This window comes from Trichoderma aggressivum (assembly GCF_033847375.1).
Source record: "Trichoderma aggressivum f. europaeum strain CBS 100526 chromosome Unknown scaffold_063, whole genome shotgun sequence".
Taxonomy (NCBI): domain Eukaryota; kingdom Fungi; phylum Ascomycota; class Sordariomycetes; order Hypocreales; family Hypocreaceae; genus Trichoderma; species Trichoderma aggressivum.
The window spans coordinates 166122-186072 of NW_026946429.1; the positions used below are offsets into that span (position 1 = coordinate 166122).

At 52.1% G+C, this 19951-nt stretch overlaps 6 protein-coding genes across 6 annotated transcripts; 5 read left to right on the top strand and 1 right to left on the bottom strand.

The window, feature by feature from the left end:
- Positions 1-1544: 1544 nt before the first annotated feature.
- On the top strand, positions 1545-2619 carry Triagg1_10029 (uncharacterized protein; the record flags this gene model as incomplete). The annotated part of the gene is made up of 2 exons (XM_062894061.1): positions 1545-1652; positions 1702-2619. 2 exons carry the CDS (start codon positions 1545-1547, stop codon positions 2617-2619), a joined length of 1026 nt encoding a protein of 341 aa, XP_062751043.1.
- A 1419-nt stretch (positions 2620-4038) lies between these two features.
- Triagg1_10030 (uncharacterized protein) lies at positions 4039-5376 on the top strand (the record flags this gene model as incomplete). Its single annotated transcript, XM_062894062.1, has 4 exons — positions 4039-4099; positions 4199-4359; positions 4426-5100; positions 5173-5376. 4 exons carry the CDS (start codon positions 4039-4041, stop codon positions 5374-5376), a joined length of 1101 nt encoding a protein of 366 aa, XP_062751044.1.
- Positions 5377-5535: 159 nt separating this feature from the next.
- On the bottom strand, positions 5536-5943 carry Triagg1_10031 (uncharacterized protein; the record flags this gene model as incomplete). The annotated part of the gene is made up of 1 exon (XM_062894063.1): positions 5536-5943. The coding sequence occupies one exon, from the start codon at positions 5941-5943 to the stop codon at positions 5536-5538; it is 408 nt and encodes a 135-aa protein (XP_062751045.1).
- A 632-nt stretch (positions 5944-6575) lies between these two features.
- On the top strand, positions 6576-8511 carry Triagg1_10032 (uncharacterized protein; the record flags this gene model as incomplete). Its single annotated transcript, XM_062894065.1, has 4 exons — positions 6576-6606; positions 6827-7179; positions 7239-7620; positions 7685-8511. 4 exons carry the CDS (start codon positions 6576-6578, stop codon positions 8509-8511), a joined length of 1593 nt encoding a protein of 530 aa, XP_062751046.1.
- Positions 8512-13780: 5269 nt separating this feature from the next.
- Positions 13781-16894, top strand: Triagg1_10033 (uncharacterized protein; the record flags this gene model as incomplete). Its single annotated transcript, XM_062894066.1, has 2 exons — positions 13781-14084; positions 14145-16894. The coding sequence occupies 2 exons, from the start codon at positions 13781-13783 to the stop codon at positions 16892-16894; spliced, it is 3054 nt and encodes a 1017-aa protein (XP_062751047.1).
- Positions 16895-18021: 1127 nt separating this feature from the next.
- Triagg1_10034 (uncharacterized protein) lies at positions 18022-19923 on the top strand (the record flags this gene model as incomplete). Its single annotated transcript, XM_062894067.1, has 4 exons — positions 18022-18136; positions 18234-18763; positions 18823-18915; positions 18979-19923. 4 exons carry the CDS (start codon positions 18022-18024, stop codon positions 19921-19923), a joined length of 1683 nt encoding a protein of 560 aa, XP_062751048.1.
- Positions 19924-19951: the final 28 nt, after the last annotated feature.

The window sequence follows — 19951 nt, forward strand, 5'->3', positions numbered from 1 at the left end:
GTCGATGGCGAGCAAAACGTGGTCAAACGCCCATCTCCTCGCAGTGTCGCCATCCGCTAAACTGAGCATCCGCCTGGATGGCGAGAGGTGAGAGACAACAAGCGTCGCACCATCTGCTCCGAGAAGCGCCATCTTTTCTTCCTGCTGGGTGACATAATGGCGACCCAATGCCTCGGGATGTGGCTTCTGGAAGGAGCTCGACAGAGCTGAATCAAGGATCTGCAGGCAATCAAAAGCACATCAGCAATTTCAGCAGCGAGGTTGGAGGTTGTCTGACGCAAGTTGGCTGTCATGCGGAGCCCTCCCATCAGGCCTAGCGCACGGATAGCAGGCAGGGGGAGGTTTGCCAAATCCTGCCGTATCAGGGTGCAGATCAATTGGCGGGCTGTTAAGGCGCGCATGTACTCGCAAGTACCGCCACCTTGTGGTTCCACGGCGACGGGGGCGGAGCAGAAGCTCCGTTGTGCCTTTGAATCTTGGAAATACCGGTAGCAGACGGGCTTTTGTTTTGCCAAGGTCACGATTCACGGTTGAACATGTTGAAATTGAGATCATGTGTGATGATGGGGGGACTCTGAACAGAGATCATTTGGTCGTGAGAATGAGCGAGGTGGCTGATGGCTGCTGGTATGGATCTTGTCTGATGCTGAGCGGCCTTGTGCATCACATGATGGAGAAGCAGAGAAGGGACATGCCCACAGCATTCTTTCAACATTTGCAGGCTGTCTTTACGCGCTGTGATGCTCCAAAGGGCGCTGGAGGATTAGTAGGTACCGGTTTACTTGCTACCTTGTATTCAGCCAGGCTTCAATTCTTCCATGTCCTTCATCAGGGAAAATCAATCAAAATGAGGCTTGACCACATGCCCGTCTTACCAACGCCCACAGTAACGTCGGGAGTACGAGTGCATGGCTGCAAGCAAGAAAGAGATGCGGTCCCCAAGGTACCTGGGCGGTACTTTTTCCTGCGCCACAGGCCTAACTGCTCCGCATCGAGATCGCGATCTCCCGACCAGAATCCGATGAGTTCAGAAGTTGCAGATCGGGGCGCGAAGCACTAGCCCAACCATGCATTTTCGAATCGGTGGCCTTGTTGCTTGTTGCAGCTGTGCGGAGGCAGATGGACGATCTTTGAGGGGGGAGATTAAAAGCTGCAAGCTGGCCAGCCCACACACTTCGTTTCCCTCTCTCCTTCTTGTTGCATCACATCACCGAAAGCTTTGTGATATCTCTACTCCAAGTGACGCTTATCTTAACTTCAAATTGATACCTACGATACTACCTTATTTTGTGTGAACAAGTACCTCCGGTGAACGCCATCTTATACTACTGCAACTTGTACCGCTACCAGCCAAAGGAGATCCATACCTTCGCCCACGACGAGTGTGTCTCTTACATCGCGGAGGAGCACAACTTCTTCACTTATTTTGATTTCGACTTTGAGCTCTATCGCTTAGCCGATAATTCGCCAACTACCCCCCCACGGGGGATTCCGCCCACAGCTTATTCTATAAGAGGTTTCAAGAGCCGGGATCCGCAACAAATATGGACAAGCTGGATACCAGGGTTTCAGCAGTCGAGTGCCCTCCCAAGAAGACGAATGGCAAACCCAAGCAGAAACAGCAGGCGGAACGTCGGAAATCAAACTCCCAGGTAAGCCTCAGAATAGCCATGAATATGACAGGATGCTAAGCGGTTACAGTCGGAGCGAACTCATGATGAAAACACAGAGCGCGCGTACATAGCTGCCTCGCGGCGCAGTGATCGAGACATAGAGGCGCGGATCAAATCTGCTCTGCAGGCCAGCAAAATACACAAGAAGCGAACCGGGAAAGCCCTTCGAATCACCCGTGAGATTGTTCTCAATGAGGCCATGTATGAGGAAGAGGATACCGAGTTGGAACGGTTCAAAGAGTGGAGCTTCCGTTTGCCATCGGGCTCTTTGCAGGGCGGCCACGGCGGAAAAGAAGTGTGCGACCTCATAGAGTCATCTCTCCAACGATGGCGGGGAAACGACATCAACCAGGCCTTTGAGCAATACTTTCCTAATTACAAGCAAGCGGCAGTCCAACCAACAGGTCCTCAGTGGTATCCGCGACAGACTTCACTGCAGCCACTGCCTCAACAGACTTCTCCGATAGACCCCCCGGGGATGATGCAGATGTCTGGGATGCAAGTACAGGTGCCGATTTCCGGAATGCCTGCTCATGGGGTGCAGCAGACTCCCTGGATGGGACAGTCTCCCGAGATGCAGATGCACTCTCCCGTGGGGATGGGAATGATTTCTCCGGCTCAAATGCATTCCCCTCTTATGCAGATGGAACAGACTTCTGAGATGAGGCACGCTTCTCCGCTGCAGCAAGACTTCGACTTGTGTTCTCAGTTTGTGGATTCGGGCATCAACACCCCCTCGGCTGAGATACTGAGTGGTCTCCGCGAGTTCACACGCCTCACCCCCGAGAACGACACATTTTCAGACGACTCGGCCACCCCTCCTGAACTCAGTCACCTCAACCAAGCTCATTTACCTACTCCGGTGTCTTCATGTTCCTCATGCACTTGTAACCCGGCTCAGAAATACACCTGTGACAATTGTCGGACGTTTGTGTGGTTTGCATAACGACCTCAGTCACAAGTGATGATATTTCAGATACATTTCTGCTTTCACTTCTTTCCATGTTCTGGAACATGAATCACGACAATGTCTTTGATGCTGCAGCAACAACAGTTCTTGTTCTCTTCTCATACTAGCCATATCATGACTGGCATCATCAGTAGAAAGCATATCTTGCAGTTTCTTTCTATATACCTATTATTGTTTTTTCCCTTTTTGTTTCCCATCTTTTATGCTATTGCTGGCGAGCAACGAAGGCTTTTATTTGTGTCATTTGTGTTGCAGTTGCTAGCATACGATGGGATACAAGTTTGATCTCCACTTCAATGGACACATTTATGAAAGGAGCATCGCGCCTCCTATTTTTTCTTCTCTTCGGTGTTCTATTCTTCTCCCAATTCCAGTCCTCAAAAGAACTAGAAGGATAGTCATAAGAGCTGGCGTTTGGCAGTCGGGCAATGAGTTTTCTCATCATTTCAACAACAACAAAGCTTAACCTTAAGTATCAAAAAAAATTAATAAAACAAGCAATTGGACAATGAAACCTTGGAGTTATGAACAACGTGAAGTTGCGATGTACCAATTCACTGCTAAGCGATGTTTGTTCCTCGTGTAATTGCGTGCAGCTCGCAAATCTTTGCCATGATCAAATGAAACAAGACCTCGTGATTAATTAATTAATCAATGCACTCACACAAATAGTGGCGTAACATACCAACGCACGCCCGCAGCAAGCGAGAGTTGCACGACACATGTCTACTATATCTTACATACTCCGTATCTATCCAAACAATTGAAAACTCAACATCAATATGGCTCAAAGCCTCGCCGTAAAATGACGTCTCTTAGCTCCCCGCCATTCAGCCATCAACTTAAGCTGCCCAGCATCAGATCCCCTGACCAGCTCTTTCGCCGCCCCTCTTTTCCCTTTCCAGTCCATAAAGGTAGCGTGGGGTCAATTCATATGACGCTCACTTTCACTTCGTTCTTGTATTTTTCCTGATCCTGCAGCTCCCCAACTTTTACCTCTCCCTCTCTCCTTTTCTCTCCTCCTTCTCAGCTTTTTTTCCCCTCAAGAGTCGCATCATCCATAGTACGGAATCACGCGATTGCCCGCTGTGTGCGCATCCGGAAGTCGTGCAGCTCCCGGGAAATCGAACTTGTGTCGTTCGATCGCGTGTCGTGTGTTGCCAACAGGAAAGGACCACCTGACAGGGCTGGTGTAAGAAGAGGCACGAAAGAAGCTGCCTTGGAGGCTGAAGCGAAAACGCGGAGAGCTTGCCCAGGCAGCATCAACGCATAAATACACCGGCAGTTTTCTCTCAATCTCACCTTATTTCTGCATTCTCTACCTAGTACCCAGTCACGGCGGCGAATATCACGGCAATTCCTTCACAAGGCATACCATAGCATATTGTCGCTCCGATGGCTACCACCGTGGATCCCAAGGAGAAGTTCTACCGTCACTTTCGTGACAGCATTGAAGGTGGGCTGCTGCTTCTGGCTTACTTATGACCTCAAATGGTACCTTGGTATTCATCAACGCATGATTGCTAACGAATGGCTCTTCTTTCCCCCTCTGCAGTTCTTCAAGATCAGATTGATCAATTGGCACATCTATCTTCCATCGGAGGCGAGCGACAAGAGGCTACAGACCACATCCTGGCTGGCATCAGCAAGCTGCAGAATGAGGTTGCCGATGCCGCCGAATTCACCCCGGCATACGATCGACGCCAATACTCAGATGTCTGTCGCCCTCCTCCATAATCCCGTCTTGAGAGAAGCCAGACTGATCGCAAATCATGTTTATAGGCAATCAAAAGCCTCCAAGATAAGCTCAACGAAACGATTGCCAAAGTAGCACCAAAGTCACGCTTCCAGTTTCGGCGCACTGGAACCGACCATGTTGACATGGGAGCACCCGAAAACGACCCGCGATTGAACCCGGGCAGCTTATCCCGACGCCCTCATAGTCCAAAACGTGCACCCGGAGCAGCGAGAAGCATATCGGAAGAGGCCCGGGATATCGTGGGTGATCTGCCATCCAGGGGAAAAGATTACAACGAGGAGCTGGCAAAGCTAGGTGCCGGATCTATTCGCAAGCCCAGCTTCTCTGCTGCTCAGAGTATTGGCATCTCGGACCAGACTGGCCTTCACATTATCCTTCCCTCCTCTGCTTCGCGAGCTACCGCATCGGGATCGCTGCGGGACCTGAAAGACTGTGTTATTGACCTTTCAATACCCACAGCTCAAGGAGCACCGTTCCCCGGTCTCATCCTCAAGAATATCGACAGATGTCTTATCGTGGCCGGTAGGGTAAATGGACCAATACACATCAACGATGTGTCCAACAGCACTTTGGTCGTTGTGGCGCATCAGGTCCGAATTCATGACTGCAAAAACGTCAATATCTATCTGCACTGCGCTAGCCACCCCATTATTGAAGACTGCTCAGGCATGCGCTTTGCTCCTCTTCCTTCGTGTTATGTATGTATCTGCCCTTGGTTTGTGACTTTATTTTTGTGTAACGAAAGGCGCTGACTTTGTTTGTCTGTACAGCAAACCGAGTCCGATAAATCGACAGAGAATCAGTGGGACCAGGTTGATGATTTCAAATGGTTGAAAACAACCCCGAGTCCCAATTGGACCACTCTATCCGAAACCCAGAGGCTTGACGAGGAGGTTTGGACCAAGATTGTACCGGGCCAACCAGGCGGCAGTGTCGAAAAAATTCTGGCCAAGGTTGGAATTCCGCCGAAATGAGGTGGCCAATGGAGAGAGTAGACGCAGGCCATTGCATTATCGAGCGTCGCATACGTAAAAATAGCTAATAGGTAGCCTCTCGGGAGGGAAAATCATCCAGATATGACTACTTTTGATTTGGGCTCGAGAGAGATTCAAGTGTCTGCACAAATCTCTTCTTCACAGCTCCATTTTGTCTCCAGTAGCGTATGCGTCTTTGCTAAACTGTACGCCGCTCTCGCGAAGTTTTTCTAACAAAGCACGCTGCATCTCAATTCGCGTTTCGAGCTCTTTGATTTCGGCCCTTTGCTCTTCGATGGAGCGATCCATGTCTGGCAACGCGCGAACCTGGGCCCTGGCGTGCTGCAATTTGTGCTTGAGCTTGTCGGTCGCACCAGGTACGTCCTTGAAAGAGAGCTGCTGGCCGCTGCTGCTTGGCCCGCCAGGAGTAGCTCCCGTCGTGAGGCCAGTGGAGGACTGGAGTCCAGCGCGGACCTTTGCCAGGACAATGGACAGCTCGGACAGAGAGTCGAGATCATCGGGGGACAGCGTAGAAGGCAGAGAGAGTGCCGGCAGCTCTGAAGCCATGGTAACGCGTTGAATTCAGGATTCAGGATTCAGGGCTCAGGATGTCCAGTTGATTTGAGGTAGTACCAGAAACGCGTTGGGAGGGTATGGAAGTCAGTCGCCAAGTTGCCTAGCTAAGAGTCAAGGCGTATGATCAATCACGATGGATAATGACACGAATGGCATGCCCTGATTGATTGGTTGACGGGGAATTTTGTCTCGCAAGGCGTTGACGTTGACGTTGACGGGGTTATTGAGGGGAGTTGGCAGAGATTGGACGCAAGCTTAGTGGCCAGGGCGAGAAACGGCCCGATGCACGGAGGGCTCTTTAGCGCTGCCGCCTCGCTACCTAACTGCAACTGCAACTGTAACTGTACTCGTACTGCCTTGTGCGCAGAAGCTCCAGTGCTAATAACACCACTCGCCTGGTGCTTGGGTGGAACTTATCAGCAGAGCCCGATAATGGATGACATCGGCGGCCCATCGCCATCAACCCCACCATCCCAAGCCTCCTTAGTCCAGGTGGTATGTTTCTAGGACCGGCAGTGGAAAAAAAGCTTCATCTCCCCATCAAATCACGCACCTACTGTCCTCTCCCTCTTCCTCCTTACACTCTCTTCATCCCGCCAAACCTGCCATTGAGCCCTCTCACCATGTCCAAGACAGAGCAAAAGGCCTGCCTCAGTACGTCTCCTCCTCAATCTCACTCCCAGCCATTGCCCCGCCATGCCTCTCCCACCCCTCAGCCAATCCCGCGCCCAAACCTGCGCCGCGTCAACTCGGCGCCGGCCGCTGTTGAGATGGGATCGCCGCCCAAGAGGCCGGACTATGTCCTTGCCTGCTGCTTTGTCCTGGTGTACCTTGAGCTTGGGTGGCTAATTCTACTGCTGTTGCGCTCTTACAGTCGTCATTGATGGCTGGGGCATCCCCTCCGACGAGAGCCCCAAGGATGGCGATGCCATTGCCGCCGCCGAGACCCCCGTCATGGACGAGCTTTCCAAGAGCGAGACTGGATTCACCGAGCTCGACGCCTCATCGCTGGCGGTGGGACTGCCCGAGGGATTGATGGGCAACTCCGAGGTCGGCCACTTGAACATTGGTGCTGGACGTGTTGTCTGGCAGGATGTCGTCCGCATCGACCAGACCATCAAGAAGGACGAGTTCGCCGACAACGAGGTCCTCAAAAAGACTCTCGAGGGTGCTGCAAGCGGCAATGGCCGTCTGCACCTCTGTGGCCTGGTTTCTCACGGTGGTGTGGTAGGTTGACCTCTTTTTGAGAAATCCCGTGGTAAAAAAATATACTAATGCTCGTACAGCACTCCAAGCAGACACATCTGTATGCCATCCTCAAGGCTGCCAAGAAGTACAATGTCCCCAAGGTCTTCATCCATTTCTTCGGTGACGGCCGTGATACCGACCCCAAGTCTGGTGGGGGTTACATGGAGGAGCTGGTCGACTTCATAAAGGAGCTTGGCCTTGGCCAGATTGCCACCGTCGTCGGCCGGTACTATGCCATGGACCGTGATAAGCGATGGGAGCGTGTTGAGGTTGCTCTCAAGGGTCTTGTTCTGGGCGAGGGCGAGGCGTCCGAGGACCCGGTTGCTACTATCAAGGCTCGATATGAGAAAGAGGGCAAGGAGAACAGGGATGAGTTCTTTACCCCCATTATTATCGGCGGTGACGAGGGCCGTATCAAGGGTGAGTTTACTGGGAGTTATCGTCCGATCAATTGGAGATTCAGGGCTAACACTCCATGAACCAGACGACGACACTGTCTTCTTCTTCAACTACCGATCCGATCGCGCACGACAAATCACCCAGGTGCTCGGTGATGTTGACCGATCTGTTCTGCCCGACTTCCCTTACCCCAAGATCAACAAGCTTGTCACCATGACCCGATACAAGACTGATTACCCCTTCGATGCCGCCTTTGAGCCCCAAAAGATGGACAACGTCCTGGCCGAGTGGCTTGGAAAGCAAAACGTGGAGCAAGTCCACATCGCCGAGACTGAAAAGTACGCCCACGTCACCTTCTTCTTCAACGGCGGTGTTGAAAAGGTCTTCCCTCTCGAGACTCGCGACCAGGACCAGGACCTTGTTCCTTCCAACAAGTCGGTCGCGACCTACGACCAAGCCCCCGAGATGTCTGCAGACGGCGTGGCGGACCAGGTTGTCAAGCGTCTGGCCGAGCAGAAGTTCCCCTTTGTCATGAACAACTTTGCTCCTCCCGACATGGTGGGCCACACTGGTGTTTACGAGGCTGCCATTGTTGGCTGTGCCGCCACCGACAAGGCCATTGGAAAGATTCTGGACGCATGCAAGAAAGAGGGGTACATCCTGTTCATCACTGCCGATCACGGCAATGCCGAAGAGATGAAATTCTCCGATGGAAAGCCCAAGACGAGCCACACCACCAACAAGGTGCCGTTCATCATGGCCAACGCTCCCGAAGGTTGGAGCCTAAAGAAACAGGGTGGTGTCCTTGGCGACGTTGCCCCTACTATTTTGGCTTCCATGGGGCTGCCCCAGCCTGAGGAGATGACGGGCGAGTCTCTCCTTGCAAAGGACCTTAAGAGGAGTGCTGAGTAAAGGAGTGCTATACCTAAAACGAGCGAATACGATGAAACAGAAACAAATGCAGAGACTACAGTACAGAGACTATGTGGGCATGATTAAGAGCAAGATTAAAGATAGAGTAAGAGGAGCAAGAGATGAACATTGCATACCTAGTATAACATAGAACAGAAATAAGAAACATGGACACCGCTATGAAACAAAATCTGCGCCTGATGGGTAGGGTAGGGTGACATGGGTAGGATTGGGCACTTTGACTTTGATTAGCACCCGCGCATTCTACCTATTGCTTGTGGCAAAGTGATGGCCTTTTCGTCTCTCTGTTCCTGGATAAGTCAACCCAACCCTAACCTGCCGGGTAGGATCTGCGATACTGCTTCTGGTGTTAGAGAGGGCTTCAATCTCCCCCCTGGTTAGGAGCATTAGCTCCGGTGGGCGTGGTGTGGTATCAAGGCGCTATTCGGGGGTCCCTGCAGCTGTGATGGAATAGAACTTTTTGGCTGTGAGCAGCGAGATGGGAATAGCTTCCCCCACAGGCCTGAGTGAGAAAACATTTCACTGGTCGCTCAAGAATTGTATCTGTTATGCGTGCCCCTGTTACTTTAGTACATACCTACCTACCCAGGTACTAATGCTGCTATATGTACCCGTTTTGAAATTTCTATAGTAGGATAGTTTAACACAAGGAAGACCTGCAGTTTCTGAGGAAGAGATGCGTCGCCAGGCGGTGGGAGGACTTATATCCATACTAAAAGCACCAAAATCAGTGCACGCCAGGTATATTCTTACCCCTTCATCGTCAAGATTGTTGCAGTAGCCCTCTTCCTCTTCATACCCTAGACTATGACCATTGTTGGAGTCTAGTTAAGCTTTGCTTTTCAAGGCACAAGTATCGATGTTTATTCTCCTGCGCTTAAACTAGCACAGGCCATTGCACAACCCTTGCAGATCGGTCATCAAAAGCAGGGTCGTGCAGATTCTACAAACCCAAAGCTAGTGGCAACGTGGCAGCGGCACCGACAAGGCGAAGTTCGCCTCTTCCCGCTCAGCCCTGTTATTGCAAAGCTTCACCATCCCATGAAGAATAATAAGATGAGATCCAACGGATCGGTACTCATTCCCTTGGCAAAGGAGGCAGCCGAGCAAAAGGACCCCTGAGGGAACGAAACGAGGCGTGTTCCATTCCTACCTGCATGCCCAGCAATACTTTGAGCCGCAGCATGCATGTAGGCAAGCTCCGATTGGGGTTGTTGGCCCCGAGGTGGCCTCCCGATCTGAGCTAGCAGTGCAGCCTGGAGAGATCGAGGCGGCCTTCGCCCTGGGGGTGTGGATTGAATAAAAACTGCCCCGAGAGGAGCGTGACAGGCCGTACGGAGGTTGTGATACTGTCGTTTGCGTAGCATGTAAAACGACGTGAAATGGAGAGCCTAGATAGGGCTGCACCGGTTGATACTATTCGGTATTATACGGAAACGGTAGAATCAAAATAGAATTAGCATTTGGTTGATACAACGAGGAGATGGAGAAACATTGGGCTTGTGCAAGTGCTTGGAGAAGCCCGTGTTAGCGGACACTTTTGCATCTCAAGTGAGAGACCTTTTGATAGCAGTCAAAATAGCCAAAGAGGAATGAGAGGACAGTGATTGCATTATCGTCAACTTTGTCTTCTTCTTCAAGGCTCAGTGTTTGAAAAAGCAGTTCATTGCTGTATCTCGAACCATCTGCATCTTGTCTTGTGCGCTAGCGCGCCTTGGAGTTGGAGTCCGAGTGGGGGCCGGTTCTCGCCGATTCCATCACGTGCCGACGCAGTGCTGATGCAGGGCTCAGCAACAAAAGAGGCAAATGGGCAGACGTCATTGTGCCCATAGAGTTGGAGAGAAATGGCTGTGGACCGGGAATCGGCGGAGTTTTGCAACTGTGAGAGTTGAGCAATGAGGCCGATCCATGCCATTGCGGGGAAGCTCAGCATGCAGCCTGGCGTCAATGGCAAATCGTCGGTTGGTGGTCCCGCGTGAAGGATGCTGCCTCTTTGTAAGACATTGTTGAAATGAGGTGACGGTAACAGCAGTACATGGAGGGTGACTGTGTTGGAAGCTGGGAAGTGTTAAGAGATTAGAAATGAGACGCATGACTCGCCGACAGGAAGCTGAACAATGTCATGCCGTGCAGCAGTCATACTCGTATACTCGTACGAGTAGGTTAGAGGTAGGCAAAGTTCCCAAGAGTCGTGCAGTACCGGATCCAAGGCGAAGGAAGTCAAAGTTCTCCGACTAAATTGCTTCCAGCATGCTGCAGAGGGCCACTCGCACACACACCCAGGCACACACCAGCCCGCTCCCACACCCTCGCCGTTGCGAGACGGGCCCGTCTAGACCCATCGACAATCCTTGCGTGCAAACCGTTCTGGGCTACGGATCCCCATCTGTCTGAGGAGGGACGTCATAATCGCGCCACAATATAGCCCGCCTGAACGGCCGGCCCCTGATTGAGATGCTGATTGCCCGAGTCAAGGATGCCAGCGGCGGAAGAGGGATGGCGCATCGGTGGGATCCTCTTGTTCTTGTTCGGGCTGGGCTGACGACGCGCCTCGATGGGCTTCGAGATTTCTGAGGGCTTTGGTTCTGGACCACATGACGGGTATGCGTAGGCGCTTTAGCTCACATCAGTGGTCTGGAGGTGGTCTCGACATTAGAAATTGTAAGGTATGTAACGGTTCGCAAACAAAATGGAAACTCGGGAGCAGGCAAAGTCGTACACGTACGGGTACGGGTTGGAGTACAGTGCAGCCACGGTACAGCCCAGTGTCGCGGATCAAGTTAGTTCCGAAGGCTGACCCTGGCCAGCTTCTCGGTCGATGCCAGCCAAAAACCAAGATCTACACCCTCCAAACCTTGCGACCTGCGTCCCCGCAAGGTCCTGGTTGGCTCAGTCCGCAGGTGGAGAGATGGGCGGCCAAGGAGCTTCACGCGCTGCCGAGCAAGGATCATGTGTCTAGTCGAAGCGAGGAAGCATCTTCATGTACGAGTACATGCGGTACGGAGTGTGGTACAGCCCTAAGTACTAACAGCCTTCTCTGGAACCAAGCCTTGACTGACGCAAATGGTTGATAGAAACAAGACAGACAACGGGGCCGATGCTCTTGGAATCCGATGGACCGCAAGCAGTACGGACTCAGCATTCAACAGTTGCAGTACTCGGTTCTCCAGACTGCCACCACATTAAGTTGACGCCTTTGGCGCTTGTCAATGCTCCCTGGCGCCGGCGACTAGCTCCCAGCCACGCGTGTTAGCGCTTTCTTGGAGCCAAATGGCCTGTCAAGGCGCTGCCAGACGGTGCCTCTCCGCCGAGCATCTGGGGCTGTATGGAGAGCAAAACGAGTCAATGTTTGTGCATGTCTAGTACTCGTACGAGTGGGATAAGCTGACCTGCAAGTAGGTTGAAATAGGTAGTGGCGGGAACAGAACTATCGTTAGCAGAGGCCCGATAGCATCTCTCACGCTTTCTTGGGCTGAATCCCCTCCATCGCCGGAGTGATAAGAGAGAAGTCTCTGTGGATACACAAACCACATGCCGTCCACCTGCAGTTGTCCGATTTGCCCACACGGTTCCGCACCGTGTGCTCGAATCACAACTCGTACATACTTGGAAACGAGCATCTGATGGAAGCTCGTCGCTAACAGCACCCCTCTGGAGTGAGACACGGCCTCGCTAGCTCCCAAACAAGACCCTGATTTCCATGGTTTGCGTTGATGCTCCTGCGATTGCCCCGATCGCAGCACCATGATTCCTGACCTGCCAATCGAAGCCTCACGGCGCCATCACCCTGGGGTTTGCCCACCGACTGGCTGCGGCGAAAAGCCCAGGCTTGCCACTCAACATTTCTAGCGATGGACTCACCATTGACAGAGAAAATCTTTGCTGGGTATCCATTTCTACTTTACCTGTTCTGTACGGGCTCATCGCTTCCCTCCATCGCCGTGAGGAGCCAAATCCGCCGTTGTGGAATAAGGCTGGCTTTCGGGCTCATCGCGCGCATCTGCATACATCGTCAAGCCCTCAAATTTTTTCTCGGTCCAGAATTCCCCTCCCCCTACCCAGCTGCCACACACACGCCCCTCCTTTTTTTTTTTCTTTTCCCTTCCACGACGAATACAGACCAGCCTCACCACGGCGATCAACCCCAAATCATACTTGTACCTCATCTAGCCCAGGCCGGGTCTCGACGACGAGCTTCCTCCAACCCAACACCCCACTGGCCATCATCGCCCTTGTTAATTCCCCGTCAGCGTCTTCATTTCCCCTCAACACCACGACCTCTTGACCCCCTCTTGGCACATTCGTGGATCCTACAAAACTCTGGCAACGAGCATCACCAGGTCTCCTGTCATAGAGTGATCTGGCCGCGGAAATCCCCCCTGACAGGCCGCCGAACACGCATGTTTAACGGGACGCGACTCGGTACCTATTGAGAGAGACGGAGCTGACTCCGAACCCGCGGCTGCCCTGCCATTTGAACCCCATCTGACAACGCAAACAGCCGCGAGGGGTTAAAAACGACAAACTCAGAACATTTCCTATTCAACAGCTGGTGTATACGATTTCCGGCAGCAAAAAAAGAACGACGTGGATTGAATTAACGAAAAAACAACGCCGTTGCTGCCTTCGTGTCGTCGATTCATTCTCGCCACCTAGTGCGAACCCGAGCTTTTTTTCTTTTCCCTTTCTGCACCGATCAAGACGTATACGAAGATCTTGAATCGCTCTGGCATTTTATTCATCATTCTTTCATTGCTTTTAATTATTCCTCTTTTTTTTTGTTTTTCATCCCCCCTTAATATTTGACCTCCCCATCGGCTTTTGCTAGCGACATCTTTCTTCCCAGCTCGGTCTTTTCTGAGGTGAGTTGCCCGAGGTTGTTGCGGCCCTCTCTGCTTATCCAGCTCGCTCGATCGATCGATCGCCCCAGGTGCCACGGCAAAATGACACGCCACTTCTGTGCTCGATTGACTGGCCCTTTACCCATTCCACTAGCCAATCTCCTCGTCACAGACACACAGTTTTTGTAAGGAACATCCTGTTAACGATGCGTCTACAGTGTATAGGCGATTGACGAGGCCTGTCTACGTCACAAGCCGTCATTTTGCTTGGACCCTTGAATACCTATTATTATCTCTTAGGTCCCAATTCGGACTGAAGAAGTTTCACCTGGCAACTGGAGAATGATTCATGATTAGAGTGACCAAAAACATTTGCCAACATTTTGATGCTTCTTACCTGAATTACAATGCAGCCAGTACAGGACAGACCTTACGAACCACCCCTATCGTCGACAGGACACCCTCTCCCCCGACGGTCTTCGCCGGAAAACTCCATCACGTTGCGGCACCACCAACTTGCCCATGATGCCTCCATGAAAGCAAGCCGCGCCCAAGGTCCAGGTCCGCCGAACCGAGGTGACCAAGATGCATCATCGCCTCGTCGAGCTTCATCGGGGGAGAGCCACGAAACTGGCCAGAGTGATGCCAAAAAGTGGTTTAACCAGTCCAACCAAAATCCAACGGCTACCTTTGACAGCAATGCCATGGATGGTAAGTGCCCATGCCGTAGATTGGTGAGCTAATGTATCGAAATACTCATGCCCAACACAGTTGACCCGCCATTCTTCCAAAAAGAGTCAGACTCTTCCAACGAAGACAAGCCCTATCAATTCCAACCTGCCTTGCCTCGACTCCAGTCCAAAGCTCGTAGCAGCAGTGCTGATGACTACCGAAGCGTCATCGACGATCTCACCGTGGAGATCCAAAAGTTGAAGGAAGAGTTGAAGCGCTACAGGCAGCACGGTCCTGATATGCTCCGGAAAGACAAGCTGTTTGAAATCAAGATACACGGGCTGCCGAAGAGGAAAAAACGTGAATTGGAGGCCACGCTGCGAGACTTCACTGCGAGCTTAGGAGACTCGCCCGATACCTCTTCGTCTCAGCGTAACAACAAAAAATCGTCGAGGCATGCCACGCGCGAACGGATGTATGCTGGTTCAGTTTCAAAGTCACAGTCGAAGCATGCTTCGTCGTCGTCTGGATCGCATACGCGACCAGTCGACTCTGCCTACGCGTCCATGTCGACTGGTGCTGGCTCGTCTGGGACCTCGTTGAATAGACCTCAAGGAGGCGCACGGTTCAAGACGAACGAACAGAAAGTAGAGAACTACTTGCGCGAGATCCCCGAAGGGCTGTATCCCCGGTTTGTCGCCATGACAGAAAAAGAAAAGAAGAAACTAGTGGTCCGGCGTCTTGAGCAAATCTTCACGGGGAAAATCGGAGGCAAACATGTTCGTCGGAGCCAGCCTCTTCGACCGGCTCCCCTCGTCCCACCGCCAGCCCAGGCGATATCGGGCAATCCTTCTCCTCAGCGGTCTTCTCTGGTGCAGCAGCCAAAGCCGGGCCTAAACGCCAATCCCAGTACCAACTCCAACTCTGCACCAGAACTTATGCGTGAAGCTCGAATTCTTCCTCAGGAACACCAATCCGGACATACTGGGAAAAAGAGCAGATCCCAAGACATGGGCTCAGCGTCCAACTCTAATGAAGATCAAACCGAATCAGGGGGTAACGGTAACAGTAGTAGCAACGGCAACGGCAACGGCAACGGCTCAGGGACGAATACGTCGCCGCCTATGCGGCCGCCTCCTGAGCAGAGACCAACGAGGCCCTTGGATCTCGATCCTGATCGCGTCCAGATTCCGTCCGAGAATATGGAGTACATAAGACATTTAGGTCTTGTCCCTCCAGAGCTACTCACAAACCCTCCAGAACGGCCAAATGATGACGTCCATCCTGACGAGGAGGGCTGGGTGTATTTGAATCTCCTCTGCAACATGGCGCAATTGCACATTATGAATGTCACCCCGGACTTTGTACGGAGTGCCGTCGTAGACCTGAGCGCAAAGTTTCAGCTCTCACCAGATGGTCGAAAAATCAGATGGCGCGGTGGTACGGACGGCACCAAATTCAGCAGCGATAGTTCAGGCGACCATTCGCAGCGGAGTCCAGAAACGGATGACACGGAAAACACAAAAGCCGACCACCGCAAGAGACAAAAGACCGGTCACTCAACTGGAGAATCTGGGAGCTCAGGCAATAACTTGTCCAAATTTGGACCACAAGTTTCGGCATCATCCGAGAGCTTCCACTATAAACCTCTGTTCCTTCATCAGCAGTCGACCCACGAGCAATCGTCGATGGAGGATGGAACGCTGTCGTCTTTCGGTCCCATCGAGGAGAGTAATGCAGACTCGCGGTGGGGTCAGAGCGGCTCTGGTGCATCCAATCGTCGTAAACGTCGCCGCGATGGTGCCATCATCTACTATAGTGGTGCTCCGTTTTGTACCGATTTATCTGGAGATCCAGGAGATATATCACCAACAACGTACATGCTATCGAGCGGTAGGGAGCGGTTGGACCCTCAAGTGCAGTTTGTGCGGCCTATCCCCTATCGATCGGGATCGGGGACTTCGATGACTAGGCGGCCCTTGAGCGATGCTAATCTTGACCTTGGTTCCGTACCCAAATTGGATGTCAACGACGGGCTTAGCGTGCCCGAGCTGGTAACCGACTCGGGAGATGAATCCAGCGACATCAGCATGGAGTTCCCTTGGAGTGATGTACAGCAAATCCTTGAAGTTCGCCCCCTTGAGCCATGTGGTTTAGGTGGTGTACTACCAGAGGATCACTTCATGGTGGTGGTTACGACCAGGCGATCGAAGGTCGATGCATTTGTCGGGCAGAGGAGCGGGGGCCAGCCCAAGTTGTCCGAAGAAACGACAGATAACATCATCAACCGGCTAGCCACAATGTCAACTTCGTCGCCTCGCTTGTCTGTTCGTCAACTGCCGAAGAAGGATGCTTTGTCGAAAATCAACATTGAATACCTTTCGGGCCGCATCAAGCGCCTGAACCCAGTACCGCTTCCTCCACCCGCCATATTTTTCCCACCCTTTAGCGCAGGATCGTGGTCGGAGGACGAGTTTGGGTCCGATGGAGATGATGAATTCAATTCCTCAGAAGGGCTCATGAGCCGACGAGCAAACCCGCATGAGTCGGATGATTACCCTGACGGTGTAGACTTGACCAGCGGCGATGAAGATGGAGAAGAGCCCGATGACGATATCGACATGACGAGAAATGAGGGGCGAGACGGCAGCTTGGACGACATTTCACAGCAGGGACTCGGCCGGGTCCCACTTGGATCACGGGGTAGCACCGAGGCAGTCCCAGGAACGATTCGCGGAAGAAGCAAAAGCGCTAGCGCCGAGGCTGTTCTCCGCGCAGGAGGCAGTTCTGCAGCCACTGCAGGAGGCGTCTTGAGCGATTACAGCAGCAGCTCCAAGAAGAGCGGCTGAACACACATGTATTGTGTGCGACGAAAACAGCATCTCAAAGGAGTAACACCCCCTGTTGACACGGCAGACGACAACAATTCCCGGCGATTTATTTACCAGCGGTAGCAGCACTGGTTAAAGCAATACCAGTCTGTGACGGACGAGAAGGGCGACATGTGAACACTGATAAGATGTTGGGTACAAGCTAAGTTTTTATTTTTTTGGTTTTCTATTGCTTTTATTTTTCCATTATGCTTTTCCACTTCTTTTTGGACAGCCATGGAGGATTAGGCGGTATATTTACGGCTGGATGTTCCGCAAGAAAAAAAGTACGATTCCCCCTGGAGCGCGATTGACTTGTTTTGGTGTATACTTAGGCTATGCGATAATCGTACAGAGATTGTACAGATGTTTTTTTTTTTTTTTTTCAATATCCCCTCAGCGAGGCCAAGATGTATTTAGATGTTAGATATCCTGTATGTTTATATTTATTTTTATTCATAAAATGCCTTGATCATCGGCCGCAGTGAGATATCCTGTCATACTTGGGAAGTTTTGGGTCTGAATCTGGGCAGACTTGTACTTAGAGGTAGGTAGTTGGACTACCTGTCACTGATCCGTACCTTAGCCGTAGACCCCAGAATCCTTCCCCATTTACCTCATCAGAGTAGCCCAGCCTAGTGTCATTAACAAACAGCCCCAAGTTGCCCATCCAGAAATGTATCCGAACACGCAAACAAATACAAGCGCAATAAGAGGTGAGATGCACGTGACGAATGTACAATCACATCACCAACAGCAGCTTAGGTACATGTGCATGGTTGGTTGTGGCTGTTGGGCTACCTCTTTGTGGCTGGAACAATCTGAGTTGATAGCGAGTACCCCCGTATTGTACCCTCACTCCTCACCCCGTCTTTTAGTGCGTACGCAATCAGTCAGACCACGCCTGCAGGATGCACGGAGCCCTTTTTTTTGCTTTCATCATACCGGGCTGAAATTATGAGAGGGGCAGCCTGATTTCTTATAATCCTGCCAACTTCTTCTTCTTCTTCTTCTTCTTCTTCTTCTTCTCTATCATTGCCTTGTCTTGCCCCTGCTTTTGACCTTGTCTGTGGGTGTATTGAACTGGACCTCGTTTGTTGATCAGGATGCGGCTGCAATTGGGCTCGGCCTTTGCGGCCTGGCTCGCGTTAGGCGGGGAGGTGGTGGCCTCCAAGGAAGAGGAGGTCAAGTCGAGCGGAGTTAGGAACATTGCAATCATTGGTGAGTTTGACATTGGCTGAGATTGATTTCTTTGCACACGGAACATCTATAAGAGAGATGGCACGACAGGCAGCTTGCAACTAACCAGACCCCACAGGAGCTGGAGCTGCCGGGTCTTCGGCTGCGTACCATCTGCGACAGTATGCAGATGAAGCAGATGTCAAAGTCAACATTACAATCTTTGAGAAGACGGGCCGGATTGGCGGCCGGACGCTGACCGTCAGCGCGTTTGATGACCCGCTGCAGCCCATTGAGCTGGGCGCCTCCATTTTCGTGTCCGTGAATCACATCATGTTTAATGGCACCAAGAACTTCAACCTGTCCATCGGCGCCAACTACCGCACGGCCAGCAGCCAGGACGACGTCACGGCCATTTGGGACGGCGACAGCTTCGTCTACGAGACCACGGATGGCACGTCCTGGTGGTGGGATGCGGGCAAGCTCTGGTGGCGGTACGGCATGAGCCCGTACCGAGCGGTCAACCTGGTCAAGGAAGTGGTTGGCAAGTTCCTCAAGCTGTATGAGGAGCCGTATTTCCCGTTTCGATCGCTGACGGCGAGGGCGTACGAGCTGGATCTGGTGAAGATTACAGCTGTGACGGGAGAGCAATTTCTCGCCGAGCACAAGGTTCGAAATGGCTGCTTCTTTTTGCTCTATTGTCATTAAGCTGACGACTTTTGTTCTAGATTGACGAGGCATTCTCGAGGCACATTATTCAGGCGGCCACAAGGGTCAACTATGCCTCCAACCTGGCATATCTTCATGGACTGGAAGCCATGGTAAACATCCACCAACATGGGATTCATAGATTTGGCCTAGTATACTAATGTACAACGCCCTAGGTCTCGTTTGCCACGGATGGCGCCATGTCTGTGAATGGTGGCAACTGGCAGATTTTTGACCAAATGGTCAAGACCAGCGGTGCTGCTGTGTACCATGATACTGCCGTCTCTTCCATTGGCTTTGCCAAAGCCAAGACTTCATCTTCAGCCCCCAGATATGAGATTTCAACAAGATCAGCCGAGGCCGATGCAGAAGTTGTTGAAACCATATTCGATGATGTGATTATTGCCTCTCCCTGGCAGTTCAGCAACATTGAAGCTGGCGAGGGCGTCATCAAGCATCACATTGAGGAAATCCCTTACACCAAGCTCCACGTCACGCTATTTGCCTCTCCGTTTAAGCTTCACCCAGACTTCTTCAACCTCCCACCGGGAGCCAAGGCCCCAAGCAACGTGTACACGACGCTTGCCAAGGACGAGGAACCGAAAGAGGGCGCTGAAGGCGTTGGCAAGACAGGCTTCTACTCGGTCAGCACGCTCAGGGCGGCAGTCAACCCAAAGACGAACAAGACCGAGTTTGTGTACAAGATATTTTCGCCCAAGTCCGTGACCCCGCAGTTTTTGTCGGATCTCCTTGGCGTCAAGGTGCCAGACACGTTTACGGCTCCGACGGAGGAGGCCCGGGGCGGAGACGACGAGAACAGCGGTGTGGACCCGATCTCGTGGTATTACCCGCACTGGTTTTACTCCTACCCGATTGAGCTCCCGCGGGTGACATTCCAGGACCCTATCCTGGGCAGCGGGCTGTACTACACATCTGGCATTGAGAGCTTCATCTCGACGATGGAGACGAGCGCCCTGATGGGGATGAACGTGGCGAGGCTCATTGTGGACGATGCAGCGGCCATTTCTCGAGCCGCGGTTCCTGGCGCCGTGAGCGAGGAGGAGTTGGGGATGCACAAGGTCAAGGTGGACTTGGTTGTTGATGAGCCCGGTGAGCTGTAACTGGGGGACTGAAGAGACTGGTTGGGGG